Genomic DNA, 19,226 nt, shown 5'->3' with positions numbered 1-19,226 from the left:
GACAGACTTGCGCTGCACATGTTGCTTTTAACTGTATTTTACTTTTTAGAAGTGATTCCAATCATTTTTAAGCAATTCAAAACTATCACAGTGCACATCTGAAGTGTCTAAGTGGAAGGAAATAATTAATTAATTAATTATCGGCTTTAATATATCGACCAGATTTTCGAATCGGGCCGATAACATTAAAAAGGATATCGGCTGATACCGATATGGTGGCCGATATATCGTGCATCCCTTACTTTTTAAGTTATTTTATTTGCATGCTAACCTTCTCCCTAATCTTCTTCGTGGACTTAACAGTGACACCAATACAAATAAGCTGATAATTATTTCATATGCAATATTAAAATATTATTTTGTTCAAATGAATAAAAAAAAAAACATTTGAACCATTTAGGCATCACAACATAATGTACAGTATGAAAAATGGATTTTCATTTAGAGTTTTCTAAATTTATTTAAATGAATCTTCATCTAACTTTATTTACAGTAACTTTAAGCGAACAGTAGATGATGGCAAAGGTAATATAAATGCAAAAATAGACTAAGTGATAAATATGCATAATTAAATATTCTAAATGAGCCGATATTAGAAATTCAATAGACAATTTATTTAGATGCTTATATTCAAAGCAAATTATCTTTATCAATGCCTACTGGAAATGTTTTTTTTTTTGTTTTGTTTTTTTTGTCATTTTCTTTTGATGTCATAATCGGTAAAGTTAAAAACTCTTGTTTTAATGAATAATAGACATTATTACACAGACTACTTTTCAAATGATTAGATTCATCATTCAAAGAATATTTTTATGCTAAGTCTCTTATGCTCACCAAGGCTGCATATGGAAATTATAATAATATTGATATTATTCCTGTGATGGTAAAGCTGGATTTTCAGCATCATTACTCCAGTCTTCAGTGTCACATGATCCTTCACAAATCATTTGAATATGCTGATTTAGTGCTCAAGTAACAGTTATTATTGCTGAAAACAGTTGTGTCGCTTAATAGTCTTCTGAAAACTAGTATTCCTAAATGAAAAGTTAAAAAATAAAAGCATTGATTTGAAATATAAATCTTTTTGTAACGTGTCCTTACTGTCACATTTGATTAATTTAATGAACCCTTGCTGAAAAAAAAGATTATTTTATTTCAAAGAAACCCAACATTTTGAATGGTAGTGTGTTTTTATAGAAATCCTGACAGGAATTTCAAGTGCACATACACAGACACCATGCCTGTTTCTCTCCATTGGCTTGTTATCAGTGATGAAGTATAGCCAGTCTTTGGTCTTACCTATAATAAGGATGACTTTGGGTCTGGGTCTAGATGGGTCAAACACTTCATATTCCTCTATGAGCTCCGCTGTCTCAGACAAGTCTGAGTCACTCTCTATGGAAAACTGGTTGATGGGTGGGAGGCGCTCGTACCTCCGATAGGGGAAGTTGGGGCTGTCCGGGAGAACTGCGTGGAAGAATGCAAATAGTTAGTCATGAGAGCTTCTGAAGTCCTCAGCAATGCAATGCAAAAGGTTCAGAGGAAAGCCCACTGAAAGTCTATCATTAGAGAACATGTTTTACTGTAGAGGTACTTTGCATTCATTTGCCTTTTTTCATTGCCCCGAGGTGGGTAGAACAATGTTGTCCAGCACAAAGACAGGAAAACCCCTACCAATGTTTGCCATGCTCTAACAGCATCCAAATAGTGAATAACAGGCCTGCTGTGCAAGACCCAACAACACAGCAGCTTGTGGCCAGTTCTAGTTTGCATGAATTTCAGCATTGCCTACAATTTAGAGTTGCGTCGGCTGATGACAACACCTCCTACTCACCGTTCCGGAAAAAAGATCGGCGTGACTGCCCACCATTGAGAGGCGGTAACGACTTCTTCTCCTGCCCGACGAACGTGTCCCACCGAACTTTGTCAGTCCCACCGATCTCCTTCACCTTCTTAAGGCAGGTCTCGAGATAGTCCAGAGGGTCATCTGGTCGGTAGTACATCAGACCCGTCAGCAGACTCTGGGAAATCAGTGACAGATCAGGGAGTCGTACTGTGTTTATCCATAATTACCATTGTAAATACCGGTGGCATGCATTTTTTTATTATGTTCTAATCCAGTTTTCCATAATACTAAGCGATACTGCAGTCAATCTGATATTATAATAAAAAAAAAATATTAGAAAAACTTATAAAGATACATATACATACAAAGATACATACAAAGATATATATGTATGTATGTATACGCACACAGACACACACACACATACACGTGTGTGTGTACGTACATACGTACGTACATACATACATGTATGTAATGAGTACAGTAACAGTTAGTTGCAGTGTTACACCTTTTTAAATGACTTTAACAACATATTGTTTATTCTTTTAAAACTATAATGCATGACAATTGTATGACCCCCATTAGCAACTATGGAACATTTAAACAAACTAATAAAAAAATAATTTGTTACACCACATGACCATTTAAAATAAACTAGAGAATGCTAAAATGTTGAAAAAGAAATTGTAAAGACTGACATCTTCCTATGCATTTGATATATGCTAAATATACCCTTATGCAAATCATCATCACCATTCGCATCATATGGCCAGGATATTGTAAACAAACTCTCTAAGCAAAAGCACATAAATAAGCACTAATCGTATTATCCTAGTGTTTTCATAACAGTAGTAAAATAATAATTGGTCACTGTAAAATTATTAACAGTTACAAAATAAGCCTGTTATTTTCTACAAGACTTGACTTTGATAATGTGTGCGCTTCTGACAGCAAGCCTACCATAATAAACAACGACACGATCGGCAGCTTTGTGCGTAAAAACGCAAACACAGTAAAGGGCGTAAATAACCCTATCTAATTGATACAGCATATAACCTAATCTAATGCAACACTCAGCAACTCAGTCGGCTTACATTATTTACAGCATGCAAAGCCTTCACATACCTTTAAATCAACCATATACCTTTTAATTATAAATCATCAACTTTATAATGACCCTTTTAATAATGAATCAACAATACAGGCATACGCTTTTGCAGTGAGACATCCAGATGCTAGTAACTTCTTCGTGTTATTATTTTTAATTTGTAACGGCTATGATGTGGAAACATCTTTAGGTTTCACCTCAACAAAAGTTGAAACACAAAAGCTCACCTCAAACAGCTGAGGTATCTCTCTACTGGAGAGGTATTCCTTCGCGTCGTTGGTGTTCATGTCTGTTTCGGGAGAACTATCGATGCTGTTGAGTTGAGTGTAGAATGTAGAATGTTGCAGGTTCACGAATCCGTGATGTCGTTGCGATCTTAAAGCATTCTCCAAGTGCCGACTAAACTAGGTGGATAAAGACAGCTTCGCTCTCAGTAAATCTTTGTGCATGTTACATGCTTGATCTAACCTCTTCTCTTAGTGTCTCACTTCAGTGTTTGAATCCGCCGACACAACGCGATACACCTGCGCGCCGCTGGAGAGAGAGACTCGTGTTCGGCCAGCTGATGCGCGCGTCCTGGCGACTGATGCGCGTCTCACAGCAGAAACTGGAGCATGTTAGCCAGAGGAAAAAATAAAACACACACTTAAAAAGTTTTGGTAGGCCTATTTCCATTATGTAAACCATAAATGTAGTTTGAATACATCTTGAATTGTGTGGGCACACAATGTTAACAAAACGTTTTCAAGCATATGCATAGGCTATATATTTTTAATATGTTGCATTAATTAATAATTAATTGTTTGATCATTAATATTTTACATAATATATGTTGTGTACAATGTTTTAACATTTATCCAATCCACAATATGTCATATTATCTATTTCAATAAAATATTAATTATATATTTTTTTTATTTAAAAACGTTATGTGTGTGTGTGTGTGTGTGTGTGTGTGTGTGTGTGTGTGTGTGTGTGTGTGTGTGTGTGTGTATTCATCACCATCGTCATGAGGGGGATGTTCTTATTTATTTCCTTACAGCAATATTTTGTGCGTGTTAGTTACATCAGATCTGCTTTAATTTGGCTTTAATATTAAAGCAGAAATTATCTATCTATCTATCTATATATCAATCTATATATCTATCTATCTATCTATCTATCTATCTATCTATCTATCTATCTATCTATCTATCTATCTATCTATCTATATATCTATCTATCTATCTATCTATCTATCTATCTATCTATCTATCTATCTATCTATCTATCTATCTATCTATCTATCTATCTATCTATCTCTCTCTCTCTCTCTCTCTCTCTCTCTCTCTCTCTCTCTCTCTCTCTCTCTCTCTCTCTCTCTCTCTCTCTCTCTCTCTCTATATATATATATATATATATATATAATCTTTGACAGAATAATTTCTTAATGAATAACTTCATAGATAATATAAGATAAATAATTGTCCTGAATTCAATGGCATGCACAATTATGTCATATCAACAAAACATGTCCTCTGCAGGGGTCAACAATGAATTGAATGATTCTCATGTTGGTGTGTTTCATATTTTATCAATGGGACTACATTATATTACACTCTGACATCATTTTCACAGTAAGTGTCACACAGGCACCAAATGTTCCATGATGGATTTTGACATTTTTAGCCTCCATCTGTCCTACAATCTCACTTAATCCATCGTCAGTGTTTATTTCTAGGTCAGTGTTTATTATGATAAACAGGTCCTAAAAATATAGTATTGTGTAAATTGTGCAAGGTGGAATTCTCAAGCATCCATCATGTGAGATGAGATGAGATGAGATGACATATTTAATCTGCTGTATAATCCTTGTTGCAATGCTCTTAAAAAGCGGTTAGCTAATTGTGGCTAAATTGTGAAAACATTTTTTAAATGAAAAATGAGTATGATAAACATGTTTTAATGCCCCATTTTTGCTTGATGCTTGCACACTATATTTGGTTGATAATTTGTATGCTATTTACATTAAATAAGACCAGGGATGTTGCTTAAATTTATGGGACATGGGACAAAAGCATGGGCAAAAGTCCTATGTGTGGGTCTCTTAGGCCTATTGGGTCCAAATAACTATGATATAGCCAACCACAGATATTTACTATGCAAAAGAATATTTTGCAAATAGATATTTGCTATTTTATTTTTTAAAAAAACAACAACAATTGTTATGATAACTGCACAGTGACATGGTGAGCAAGCCAAACCTAGGTTAAGTAAGAGCTGTTACTATATCATTTTTACATGACCAGAATGCTGTTGACCAATCAGCAAAAGTAATGGTTTATCACTGAATATACTATATATGCATTAATATTCAGAATATTTATTATTTCTATCGTCATTAATAAAACGTAATGCATAATCATAAATTCATATGCGTCTGCTTCTAAATATATGAACAGAGGAATGACTTTTATTTCGGGAAAATGGGACTTTTAATCAAACCGGAAGTGAAGCGCTTCCTGGTTGCCGTTACAAATCTAGCCTGTCACTAAACCGGTGACGAACTAAAATGGATTATTACAATTTAATGGCAATATGTGCATGTATTCAATTGCTTGTTTTCATACCATATGTATACAGTAATCATGTTGAGGTAAGTGTCTTTATTAATAGCTGTTGTAAAGCGTCTCTTTGATGCATTGAACTGGCAGTGAAGCTTTCAGCAGTAACGTTAATGTTCTCAGCTCAGCATTAAGGTTTCTCTTTTAACAGTCTTATTGCTGATTTGTTACACACACACACACACACACACACACACACACACACACACACACACACTGAGTTCAGTTGGTATGAGAGCGTGCTTATGATGCCCAAACATACAGTACTGTCTAGGTAACAGTTAACGTTAGCTCTCTAGGTTTTGAAACAGCCTGTGAGTTACATTATGATAATGACCAGTTGTAAACAGCACATCTCTGTGGGCATTTGGATTTGTTTAATCAGTCAACTATTTATGTCATTATTTTGGCTCACAGTTTTCTGTTAAGATGACAACAACGCACTGACTTGTCTGTATTTCTTTGTCATCTCAGGCACACTTTTGTGAAGCATTTTGAATGAACAAATGTAAAATATCATGTATGTTGTTCAGAAATGGTTGTCAAACATAATTCATTCCAATATACTGAGTTGACAGTGTTGTAATTCTTTCTGCAAGACAACATATCTTGTCATCTTCAAATGTAATATTTCAGTTCTTTCTTACATTGCATTTGACGTGTTCATAGACCCTACCCATCCACATCCACACAACAAGTGCATCAATTTCACACAAAAATGGCCACAATATAAAATATATTCACAATCTAAATGTCAAACAATATAAAAAAATTATAACATTTTACTGTAGATTCAGTGGGCTTATTTTAAACCTAACATCTTTTTGTGACATGCTTAATAAATGGGGTTCTCTGGTGAAAAAGAAGTGCGCTTCTTTATTATTCTGTATCGAATATGCATGTGTATTGTACTTCAAATCTTTAAAGCATATTGTTAAAAACTGTTCTTGCAGATAATATAATATCAGTGAACTATAAGACCACTTGGATGACACTTTCACGACTGTTTCTTAACACTCTTAACTACAACTTTTAAAAAGTGTAACATTTCAAGAAAAATGTTTACTTCACACACAGATGATTTTAAATCATCACATTTTAATAATGTTTTTTTATGCTTTTTATTTTGATGTGTTTACTAAAATAATAATGAACATGTAAAGTACTAGATTATAACTTTAAATGTAGAGTGTTATTTGATTCGATAATACACTTTAACCATATTTCAAAGACAATAGAAGAACTAATAATGCAATTATATATTAAGATTAAGCCATACTTAAGTGGGTAAAAAAAAAGCACTTATTATAAATTTAATCTATAATACAGTTTCATTTAATTGTAAATAATATGCATTTAATTGTCTGAAAAACATTACACTCAGTTTGCACTTAAGTATGTTGTTTTAAAGTATATTATTTCCGTAATAAGCACTCTTAAAAACGAAAACAGAAAAAGTATGCTTAAGTATTGGCTACTTCTTTTGACAAGGATTGTGCTATCTTTAAAATCTATGGCACTTGTTTTTTTTTTATTAATATATAAAGCGATGACTATTATACTAGTTTTAGTTTTAACTCGTTTTAAAGCTTCTCCAGTTAAAAACCTGTACATGATGTTTTACGTCACATGACCTTCTGATACAGCCAGCATTCAAAGTCAAGGTAATTTTTGCTTTTAGCATTTTGCGACCATATTACTTCCATAATATCAGTGCCTTTCATAAGCTTTCATACAGTGGCTAAAAAGGACACAGTCTCTACTTATGGCCTTAATTTGCTTTTCTTTTCTCCTTGTATTTGCCTGAAAGAGAAAATGTTCACATTTCACAGATTGATTAAATGAATAATGCAAGCTAATAGTCTGCATTAAGGAGACACAGTACATAGGCTACATGTACAAACATACAAATACAAATAAAAGTGAATTGAAATCAAATATTTCAAATGTACTTAATGTCTTAGAGTCTTGCTCATCTGTACACCATTAATTGTGTAATAATTTTATTTTCTGATTGTTGTTTAGACAAAAGCTGGACAGTTTTTCAGCAGTGGCCACACCAACAACTGGGCAGTCCTCGTAAGTTTGACTTTTGAGAATTTAGAATGATTCTTAATGAATAAATTCATAAATACAACAATAGCCTATTCAAAGGCCTCATGACTTTTCCATTTGTTTGTGATTTACTGTATACGGAAAGTTAAACACTTTTAAAAATACTTTTTTTTTTTATTCAAAATTTCTACCTGATAAAATACGGAAAGTAAAGTAGGTTATTCGTAAAATGTATAAACATGCCCATCAAATTTACATAATTGTATTAATTTACATTTAAAAAAAAATATTTTAAAATCAGGCTCCTCATATATCCAGGTTTTTCAAGACAGTGGGAACCCTAGCTCTTCTAAGAAAAAAAGGGGAATTAAAATTGTTAGTCATAAATTGTGTAGTTAATTATTGTTAACTTAAACTAATCAAATTTGTTTTTAATGTAATTAAAATAAAGCTGAAAAAAATAAAATATACATTTAACTAATTTAAATAAGGTTAAATTGAAGTTTAAAGTACTAAGATTACTAAAACTGAAATAAACATACATTGAAGTTATATACAGTATATTTATGAAAACTGGTATATTACATTATTGGTTAATGCTGTTTAACCATTGTTTTAGGCTGCTCTTATAGGTTTTGTGAAATCTTGGTCATAGTTAACACAGGAATTCACTGCCAGTTAGCATTAAAGCGTATGAATAAATAAGAGCACATAATAGGGAAGACAAAAAAAGGGTAATTTACAGGTATAACAGATTATTTGACATTGTATTTATTTAGAGTTACAACTTCACAACATGCTTTTGTAATTGCTGCTTCGTCTTCTAATCATGCTTATATGTCTAGGTCTGCACATCTAGATTCTGGTTTAATTATCGGCATGTGGCGAACACACTGTCAGTATACAGGAGCGTAAAGAGACTGGGCATTCCAGACAGGTAAACTTCAGGTCATTTACTTCAATTAGGCTGTAAAGTAGGGCTGGGCGATTTAAATCGTGAGATTGTTATGCGCATCTCGTCAGTAAAGCCGGTTCCTTGATTAGTAGTAAATCGCCATCACCTGCTTTCAGATGGAGCGGCATTTACTACAAAGAGCCGTAGTTAACTGACAAGCTGAGCCATATCGCATTAATTATCGCTGGCGATACGTCCGCGATTTTAATGCGATATGGCTCAGCTTGTCAGTTAACTACGGCTCTTTGTAGTAAATGCCGCTCCATCTGAAAGCAGGTGATGGCGATTTACTACTAACCGGCTTTACTGACGAGATGCGCATAACAATATCACGATTTAAATCGCCCAGCCCTACTGTAAAGCGTCTTATCTGGACACAATTAAAAATACGTAAACTGGCCTTGTTGGACCAATCCATTGTATATCAACTATTTTTCTCTCCTGGCATCCTCATTATAGTGACACATTATTTAAATTGACCTTTACCTACTGTTTTCCATTGCTTAATTTGTGTTGTCCAGAGATAGCTGCATGTTCGCCCTTTTGTCACATTGAGGCAGTGATATTTGTGTCTCTAGCCGCTGTAAAAGTCTTCCTGTCCGCTCTGATTAGATGTGTTTGCTCTGCTTTCCCAGTCACATTGTGCTGATGCTAGCCGATGATATGGCCTGTAACTATAGAAACCCCAAACCAGCCACTGTGTTCAGTCATAAGAACATGGAGCTCAATGTGTATGGAGACGATGTGGAGGTGGATTACCGCGGATATGAGGTGAAGCTGCTGATGCTTTAATATTGGATTTTGAAAGCTTGTCTTCAACAGTTCTGCTAGTTGTTTCAGCACATAAAAATATTTAATGAAAATAGATCTAAACAAAGTCAAAGTAGAATCAACCATTGCACATTTCTGAGAAACACACAAGTGTTTTTGAGTGAATCATTTGAGTGAATGATTCACTTATTGATATTGACTTGTCACTGGTCCGCCATAACAATATATGATCTGCACTGTCACTGTAAAATAAAATCCAAATTGCTTGCCTTTTGTGACAGTTATTTCTTAGTTTAAAGGCATTTCTTTTTGTTTTGCAGGTCACAGTAGAGAACTTCCTGCGAGTCCTGACAGGCCGTCTCCCCACCAGCACCCCTCGATCCAAACGTCTGCTATCAGACGACCGCAGCAACATTCTTATCTACCTGACAGGTCAGACCGGTAACGGAGTCATTGCTGGCTGTTTTTTTATGTTCTTTCTTTTTCCTGAATCTGTGACCCTCCTTTTTCACAGGTCATGGTGGAAACGGCTTCCTGAAGTTCCAGGACTCTGAGGAAATCAGCAACATGGAGCTGGCTGATGCATTTGAGCAGATGTGGCAAAAGAGGAGGTAATTATACAGTGGAAATGCACTAACTCTCATATATTTGGCATGATTTCATCATTATCAAAAGATGCATCGACAAAACGGACTGAGACAAAATGGCATCAGACATAAAGGCATCGGGCAAAACGGGCTCAGACAAAATGCATCGGACGAAACGGACTCAGACAAAATGGCATCAGATAAAATGCATCAGACAAAACGGGCTCAGACAAAATGGCATCAGACAAAATGCATCGGACAAAACGGACTCAGACAAAATGGCATCAGACAAAATGCATCGGACAAAATGGCATCAGACAAAATGCATCGGACAAAACAGACTGAGACAAAATGGCATCAGACAAAATGCATCGGACAAAACGGACTGAGACGAAACGGACTCAGACAAAATGCATCGGACAAAACGGACTCAGACAAAATGCATCGGACAAAACGGACTCAGACAAAATGCCATCAGTCAAAATGCATCGGACAAAACGGACTCAGACAAAATGGCATCAGACAAAATGCATCGATAAAACGGACTGAGACAAAATGGCATCAGACATAAAGGCATCGGACAAAACGGACTCAGACAAAATGCATCGGACAAAACGGACTCAGACAAAATGCATCGATAAAACGGACTGAGACAAAATGGCATCAGACATAAAGGCATCGGGCAAAACGGGCTCAGACAAAATGCATCGGACAAAACAGACTGAGACAAAATGGCATCAGACAAAATGCATAGGACGAAACGGACTCAGACAAAATGGCATCAGACAAAATGCATAGGATGAAACGGACTCAGACAAAATGGCATCAGACAAAATGCATAGGACGAAACGGACTCAGACAAAATGGCATCAGACAAAATGCATCGGACAAAACAGACTGAGACAAAATGGCATCAGACAAAATGCATCGGACAAAACAGACTGAGACAAAATGGCATCAGACAAAATGCATAGGATGAAACGGACTCAGACAAAATGGCATCAGACAAAATGCATAGGACGAAACGGACTCAGACAAAATGGCATCAGACAAAATGCATCGGACAAAACAGACTGAGACAAAATGGCATCAGACAAAATGCATAGGACGAAACGGACTCAGACAAAATGGCATCAGACAAAATGCATCGGACAAAACAGACTGAGACAAAATGGCATCAGACAAAATGCATAGGATGAAACGGACTCAGACAAAATGGCATCAGACAAAATGCATCGGACAAAACTGACTCAGACAAAATGGCATCAGACATAAAGGCATCGGGCAAAACGGGCTCAGACAAAATGCATCGGACGAAACGGACTCATGTTACATAATAGGGGTAAGCAACATAAAAGGACACATGAAGCAAAGTGCAGTTTAAACATTTATTATAAGGCTAATTAACGAATGCACAGCCCATATATCTCATTCAGCAACTCTCAACAGATGAAAATAACACTTAAACTATACTGAAATCAAAATACACTTAACAGAGACTAACAAATAGATCAACAAAACATCAGTTAGACCACAATTTGTCTTCAACAGCTGGCCGGGATTCACCGCTGCAGTGCCTAACACTCAGAAGAGAAAGAAACTAATCAGAGCACAGAAACAGATAAATGTGTGTATTATGATTATCCTCCTTACCTGAAGGAATATTTAATTCCATAGACCCAGCTATAGATTGAGACACTGAATATCCCTCCTTCACTGTGCCAAACATCTTCAAAGAGAGTGGTAGACGTGCCTTTAAATTTAAAGCCCCTTCAGACTGGAATAGCCTGCCTGGGTCTCTAAGATCTGTCACTTCCTTGTGTTCCTTCAAAATATCGCTCGTTACTTACTTGCAAGCAAACTGTTGCTGTAAATGTTTTCCTCATGTGTGACTGGACTTTTGTTTTATATACCTAAATATGCAGGATACTTTTTGTATGGGTGTAGGTGTGTAGGTACTAGCCTATGTGTGTATATATGTATGTAAGGGCTAAATGTTGTCATGCCTCTTAATACTGCAATATGTTTTATACATGGATTTGTTTTCAATAAGGAGTCGATGGGCCGGGTGGGGCGGGCGATGCGGGATGAGGGAGAGCTTTAGAGAGTGTGAATGTATATGTGCTGTATTATCTATGTCTTTGTCTCGAGGACCCCCTCGAAAACGAGATGCTTCATCTCAAGGGGTTATCCTCCTAACAATAAATAAATAAATAAATTTCAAGTAGATACGCACACTCATAAGGTATGAGTGTATTAAATACAAATACAAGACTCATAAGGCTTAGGCCGTAACACTCAGACAAAATGGCATCAGACAAAATGCATCGGACGAAAAGGACTCAGACAAAATGGCATCAGACAAAGGCATCGGGCAAAACGGGCTCAGACAAAATGGATCGGATGAAACGGACTTAGACAAAAAGGCATCAGACGTAAAGGCATCTGTTAAAACGGACTCAGGTGGAAGCAAGTTTGAAAGTTTTGAATTGCCCCGCCTCAATGTGACGTCACATGCTTGTGGTTCTCAGCAGTGTGGCCGGCGTCTGGATGTTCACTAACAGTATGTTGCTGCAAAGGTATTTTCAACGTTGTTTTACCCCTAAGCGAAGAACAAAAATGAACTTTTCAGTGAATATATCGGGGCCTTGAGTCCGTTTCGCCCGATGCCTTTTTGTCTGAGGCCATTTCGTGCAATGCCTAATTGTATGAGACTTGACTCCTGACGTTGTTTTTCCTGAGATCTGAAGCCTTTCAGTCTGAGGCATGATGCCTTTTCGTCATATGTCTGAGGATGTCCTAGAATGTACACCATACGAGCGGCATTCGAGGAGTGCTGATGTAACAGTCCAACAGCACTGAGACTTCTCAGTTTCTAGCACTCTGCTTGTCTACGCGTGTGCGTTTCTGATGCGATGTCTGTCTGCATTAGTGATGGTTATCATTCAGTGGATCTTTGCAGGTTACATTGTTATGACAGCAATGACTTTATAATTCTTCACGAGCAAGTCATTGAATAATTTTTTTTACTTTGTTTAAAAATAAATATTTAGCATCTAGGCCCCCCCCCCCACTCATGTTAAAAATCACTGTCACATATATTTAAAAAATGGGGGTTTGCATCTTTGACACCTTTTACACCCAAGTTAGTTTGCATTCCTGATTAATTCAGGAATAAACCCACTTACTATCTTTATGATTAAGTCCATTGAAGCATTCACACGAATTCATTCATAACCACTGATTTATTCAGTAACGACACTAAATGTTTGATTCTGCTTTGGTTTTATTTGGAACTATTTTTGCTGGTTGAGGAAAAATAAAGTAATTAGCAATACTGTGTCTAAAATGCAAGTTACTCAATAAAAGCGTATTAAACCATTGTATAAAAGCACACTTCCAGTCATATCATCAAATACTTGTTCAGCTTAATCATTGTGTAAATGCTGCATTTGAGAGCAAATTACAGTAATTGACCAAAACAAATCCAAAGTGCCATCAAAGCGCAACACGAAACATGCATTCTAGTCTTCATTGTGCAGCTCATACACACAGTATTGATGTACATGGCTGAAGCGCTGCAGCTGCCTAACATATTAATTGTGTGTTATAAATTCTCTAATAGGCTGTTTAGGTTCCAGCCCTGTGTAAATATTGTAGGCTGGTGTGAGGTGCAATGAGAGCTTCCTCTCTTCCCGTAGAGCACAGGATGTTTTGTGCCTGTCAGTGTAGTAATTGCAGGCTTGATCCAATAAATTAGTGAAGCCCCCTTTTGTGCTTCATTGCTCCCCCATTACATCTCAGGTTCATGCCATTCCAAGCCGTCTCATTATCTCGCGTTCGTTCATCTGAGATGGCCTGAAGTGGTTTCTAATTTTTATTATATATATTTATTTGTGAATGGAGCAGTAATGGGTGCTGGGTTCTTGGTTACCGTGGCGACGGCTTGTAGAGATTGCTGTGTTGGTTGTACAGATTTGAGCCCAGTGCTGCAGGTCATATCTGTCTCTTATTACCTCACAACCAGCTTTAATTACAAATGAGATTAGACCGCAGCATTATACATGGAAAGTGGTTTAAAGCTGACGACTGAGAATCGCCTGGCTCTAAAACGGACTTCTTTCTTTGCAGGTACAACGAGTTGTTGTTCATCATAGACACGTGCCAGGGAGCCTCCATGTATGAGAGGTTTTACTCGCCGAACCTCATGGCTCTGGCCAGCAGTCAAGTGGGAGAGGACTCGCTCTCAGTGAGTCAAACCTGAGGAACACCTGAAATTAGCTGTGTTATAGCTGTTGAATGACAAAAACATTTACATGAAAATTATAGACAGGGATTAAATGGATAGGAAATCACAGGGATTCGGGATGTGATGAGGTTTGGGATCAAACATACACCTCTTAAACAAGCACAAAGGTTTGCTGTGTCCCTATAACGTGTGCTAACTGCTAGATCACATTTTGTGATTTAATTTGTTCGAATACAGTTCAAAAGTTTGGGGTCAGACAGAAAGTATATATTTTTTAACGAAATTAATTCTATTCAATACTGCAAGGATGCATTAAATTAATCACAAATGACAGTAAAGACATGTATGATGTAACAGAATTTCTACTTCAAATAAATGCTGTTCTTTTGAACTTTGTATTCATTAAAGAATCCTGAAAAAAATGCATCACTGTTTCCACAAAATTATATTTAGCTTTGCCATCAAAATGAATAAATAGTTTTTAAATTACATATTCAAATAAAACAGAAAACAGTTATTTTAAATGGCAATAATAAAAAAAGACAATTTTTACTGTATTTTTGAACAAATAAATATATACTTGGTGAGAATAAGATACTTAAGATCCATAAAACAAATCTTACTGACTCCAAACTTTCGAACGGTAGTGTGTCTGAAAATTTGCCCCAGACCAACTACTTGAGCAATGTTTTTAAAGAAATTATTGATGAAAAATGATTGCTTTGTCTTCTATAGCACTTTATTTTACAGTCCTGCTCCCCATGTACATGCGGTGTATTACACTAACTGGGTAATAACTGGGTACTAACCTTGAGTCTACTCCTAAACCTAACCTTAAAGGGTCGGGTGATTCGGGTCAGAGGCCACTCTTCCGCCAGAACTAGACTTGCGTACGGCCGTAACCGGAAGCCAGTGATTATAGTTTATAAAGTTTTAAATATGGATTCTTTTCTATATGTATTAACTCCCTGGAGCAGTATGGATTACTTTTATGATGGATGGATTTGCTTTTTGGAGTTTTAAAAACTCTGGCTCTATTCACTCCCATTATAAAGCTGGGAAGAGCCAGGATTTTTTTATATATATGATTGCGTTTGGCTGAAAGAAGAAAGTCATATACACCTATGAAGGCTTGAGGGTGAGTAAATTATGGGAAAGTTTGAATTTTTGGGTGAACAAACCCTTTAACCCCTATAGTTACCTTATATATTACCCAGTATGTATGTTCTTAGGTTAAGGTCACCTTAAGTACACACACTGTAAAATAAAGTGCAACCATTTTGACATTATCTGACTAAATGTATTGAATATAACATGACAGAATATTGAGAAAATTGATTGCAAACATTTTACACTTTTGTTTTATCTAGTCACATTGGACTTGTGTGTGAACAGACTGCAAAACACACTAGATTAGATTCTACATCTGTGCAACATGACTCTCTAAAAATCCCTGAACATGAATAATTAAAATAAGTTTTAAATTATTAAAGAAGTATAATAGATTGGGATTGGTTCACCTGTACTGTTCTGTCCTTACAGCATCAGCCAGATTTGGCAATAGGGGTCCACTTGATGGACAAGTACACCTTCTACTTACTGGAGTTCCTGGAGGAAGTCCACCCTGCTAGCCAAGCCAACATGAATGATCTGGTAAGTGTCTGTGTACATGTGTGTTTTGTGTTGGTGCCTGTTTATAATTCCAGCCAAATAATATGGAGAATACAGATGCTTTGTCAAATTTTCTCATTTTTTTTTTCTGACCTCATAGTTGGAAAGTAGTTGTAAAATCTTACAGGAGCATTTCCCATATCCACAGCTGGTACAAATTGAACTTAAAAAGCGGTGGTCACAAAGACGCCCTGTCACCTCAGATGAAAAGAACGGCCTTGGGGACCACAAGTCTCATAACGCACCACTTAAACAGAGTGACTAACACAGGCTTAGGTCAAACAGCTTTGAAACAGTCAGGAGGGAGACCTTTTCTCTGAAGGCCTGGGCGAGCTTTAGTTTCTCTCCCCTTCATCTGAGTGGTTGGAGTCCCACCAACTCCCACAATCCATTTTAATCTCTCCTGCCCTCCACATCCGCTCTGCTTGGCACAGTGCTTCCCAGATCAAACAGGTCCAACAACAGCCTCTTTTCTGGTTGCTTTTTTGTTCCCTGTGCTCTTCTGACTCTCTCTCTCTCTCTCTCTCTCTCTCTCTCTCTCTCTCTCTCTCTCTCTCTCTCTCTCTCTCTCTCTCTCTCTCTCTCTCTCTCTCTCTCTCTCTCTCTCTCTCTCTCTCTTTCTCTCCCCCCCATTCTACTGCATTAGTAGTGATATTATTGATTTCCCGTGGGAGAAAGAGAGAGGTTTTAATGTTGATAGAAAAGGGCCACTTGATCCTTCATGAATGATCTCTTTCACTCTCATCATCAGAAAGATTGCAGAATGTCTTTCTGGCTGTCACTGTGCACTGGGAGTTGTGATAGAAAATAATGCAGTTCGTTTAAATCAGATTCATTTGGCTTAATTCAAGTATGCACTTGAAACTTGTTTCTGAACTGGATGTTCAGAGAAATTACATTTTGGAATCATTAAGAGTCATGTCAAGTTTGATTTATTTGATTTTATTCATTCTTAGCTTTTTTTGGGGGCAGTCGTGACCTAATGGTTAGAGAGTCAGACTGGTCACCCGAAGGTTGCGGGTCCGGCAGGAAGTGACTGAGGTGACCTCGAGAAAGGCACCTAACCCCCAATCGCTCTCCAGGTGCCGCAGCAAATGACTGTCCACTGCTCCGTGTGTGTGTGTGTGTGTGTTCACTACTCACTGCTCCTAATGTGTGTGCACTAATTAGGATGGGTTAAATGCAGAGGACAAATTCCAAGTATGGGTCCACATGGGTTGCATGTGTGTGTATTTATAAAATAACTATACACAGTACACACACATATATTATGTGTAAACAAACTTTTATTTTGGATGCGACTAATCGTGATTAATCGTTTCACAGCTCTAGACGAATTATCACAATTTCTGTCTGAACGCCGATGTTTTAATTTATAGCTGCACTTTCTTTCGATTGACAAAACTATTGTTGGCCTTTTTGTTGATTAGCCTAAGCGCTGCTGCTTATGAATTTCACAAGCTTATTTATTGTATTAATTACTGCTTTCATTTATCAAGCATTTTTAAAAGACTTCATTCTTGTTGTGTTTGGTAAACTGAATTAAATGACTCTGATTAGGTAGGCCTGAATCATGTTAAAGCAGTTTACAGTGATGCAGTCGCTATGGTTAGCTGATATGCCTCTGCACATATTCTTATAAAACAACGTCGTCCACATCACTGGTCTTATTGTGCATTATTCATAAGTGCATATGTGCAGAAAAAAAAATGCCTCCATTTCCCAGTCAGAAACTCGATTCCCAGCAAGTCAAAATTTCCATCCTCTCCACAATCAACTGCAAACCCGCATTCAGGGTCTGGCTCCATTCTGATTCGGAAAGTCAGACATTATTGAATCTCATTGAATATTCAGTTTCACATTGTGGAAAAAAAAAGTATTGTGAATGCAATTTAATGTCTCCTTGAAATGCGAGCCCCCCCCCCCCCTCCCTCCCTCCCTCCCAACACACACACACACCTCATTCCAGCTGGACAGGATTGGGTCTTAAATTATTTCATCCTGAGGTCACACTAAAAAGGATGATTTAGAGTTTAGAGTTTATAGTGGGTTAAGAGTTTAAGTCCCAAATTGCGATGTATTAAATGTTTAGATAATGGCTTCATCATTTGGGATGGAATCTGTACAGGGTAAAAAAAATTTTTTTTACCTGAAAATAACCTCCATTAATGATCAACTCAGTTTTAACAACTGTTAGGGCCGGTTCACACAAAACGCGTTTTTGCTGTTAAAATTGTGAGACGCTGTTCAATGGAGCGAAAAAATGTGCAAGGTCTAGAGACACGTTTTTAAAAGTTGAGCTTCTTTTAACTTGAGCGCCATGTTTTTTGAACACTGTCGTGCGCGAGATGCTGCAAAAGCCGCGAGACCAAAGCACAACGATTAAAGACGTCTGTCTAGCGCGTTTTTACATTGAAAAACAATGGAAAAGTAGCGCAGTGGAATGGAAAAATGCGTTCTGTGTAAACGGCCCCTTACTAGTTACATTTTCATGGCCGTGTTTCATCTACAGGCACGTTATTATACATTTTCCGTCTTTTTTTAAATTAGAATTCACAAGATCACATATTAATGACACTTTCCTGCACCCCATTGCTGGATGTGCGGGAACAGATGTTATTTAAATGGTAATTTTTGTTCTTTTCCTTTGTATTCATTTCTGACAGCTTCTAATAAACTGCAAAAATCATTTGGGAATGAATGCTCTCTTAGAACTTGGCAACCCGTAATTAATCTCTTTGTTCGTGTTTCTCAGCCTCGTTTGACTGATAGTGTTGTGTTTGTTTCAGTTTAAGGTGTGCCCACAGAGTCAGTGTGTGTCCACTCCAGGCCACCGTACTGACCTGTTCCAGAGAGATCCGGGGAGTGTCCTCATCACTGACTTTTTCGGAAGTGTTCGTAAAGTGGAGATCACCAAGGACACTATCGATCTGACGTCCCCTTTAGAAACCCCTATGCAGAGGTAAGTGGAACACAGTCGTTAGTCTCTTAAATTATCTTGAGGATAACTGTTTCCTGGGAAAATGCAGTGCATCTACTGTAGTAAATTGAGTAAATTAGCCCATTCAGTGTTGGCTTTTTTGGGACACAATGTACGCTTATATAATGTAGTTGGCTTAAACTGACTTTATAGTCATTGAAAGCCAATTTGTGATATAATGTGTGTGGCCATGAGGATCATGTCTGTGCATTAAAGTGACAGACTAGGACTTGCATAGACTAGTCGACGCTGTCGGAAGCCATTGAGTGTTCAAGTGCGCAGTTACCATAACTTCACATGTTGACGCGCTTGTTTTTGGGTGGTAATGTGAGGGTCTTTACAATTGGTCGCGAAAGCTAGTAACAGTGAATAGAGTACATGGATTTAGTCTTATTCTATTA

The 19,226-nt window shown here is 37.0% G+C and overlaps 2 protein-coding genes across 3 annotated transcripts in view; one reads left to right on the top strand and one right to left on the bottom strand.

The window, feature by feature from the left end:
* The window catches only part of ak5 (adenylate kinase 5), a 106,023-nt gene extending 102,445 nt beyond the window's left edge, over nt 1-3,578 (bottom strand). The window contains exons 1-3 of one of the 2 annotated variants that reach the window (XM_079877121.1): nt 3,182-3,578; nt 1,835-2,021; nt 1,300-1,467 (exon numbers count right to left, since the gene is read on the bottom strand). In XM_079877121.1, the coding sequence (XP_079733247.1) occupies nt 1,300-1,467; nt 1,835-2,021; nt 3,182-3,241 (415 nt within the window). In that variant the 5' untranslated portion in view covers nt 3,242-3,578. The remainder of the gene's footprint in view (nt 1-1,299; nt 1,468-1,834; nt 2,022-3,181) is intronic. The other variant, XM_079877122.1, reaches the window with a different exon arrangement.
* Nucleotides 3,579-5,443: 1,865 nt separating this feature from the next.
* The window catches only part of pigk (phosphatidylinositol glycan anchor biosynthesis, class K), a 46,108-nt gene continuing 32,325 nt past the window's right edge, over nt 5,444-19,226 (top strand). Inside the window, exons 1-9 of the mRNA XM_079876047.1 lie at nt 5,444-5,589; nt 7,583-7,636; nt 8,458-8,549; nt 9,203-9,338; nt 9,659-9,770; nt 9,853-9,949; nt 14,057-14,174; nt 15,717-15,827; nt 18,635-18,807. Of these exons, the coding sequence (XP_079732173.1) occupies nt 5,506-5,589; nt 7,583-7,636; nt 8,458-8,549; nt 9,203-9,338; nt 9,659-9,770; nt 9,853-9,949; nt 14,057-14,174; nt 15,717-15,827; nt 18,635-18,807 (977 nt within the window). The 5' untranslated portion in view covers nt 5,444-5,505. The remainder of the gene's footprint in view (nt 5,590-7,582; nt 7,637-8,457; nt 8,550-9,202; nt 9,339-9,658; nt 9,771-9,852; nt 9,950-14,056; nt 14,175-15,716; nt 15,828-18,634; nt 18,808-19,226) is intronic.

This window comes from Squalius cephalus, assembly GCF_949319135.1.
Source record: "Squalius cephalus genome assembly, chromosome: 7".
In the NCBI taxonomy this organism is placed as follows: Eukaryota; Metazoa; Chordata; class Actinopteri; order Cypriniformes; family Leuciscidae; genus Squalius; species Squalius cephalus.
This window is presented reverse-complemented; position numbering and strand designations above follow the sequence as displayed.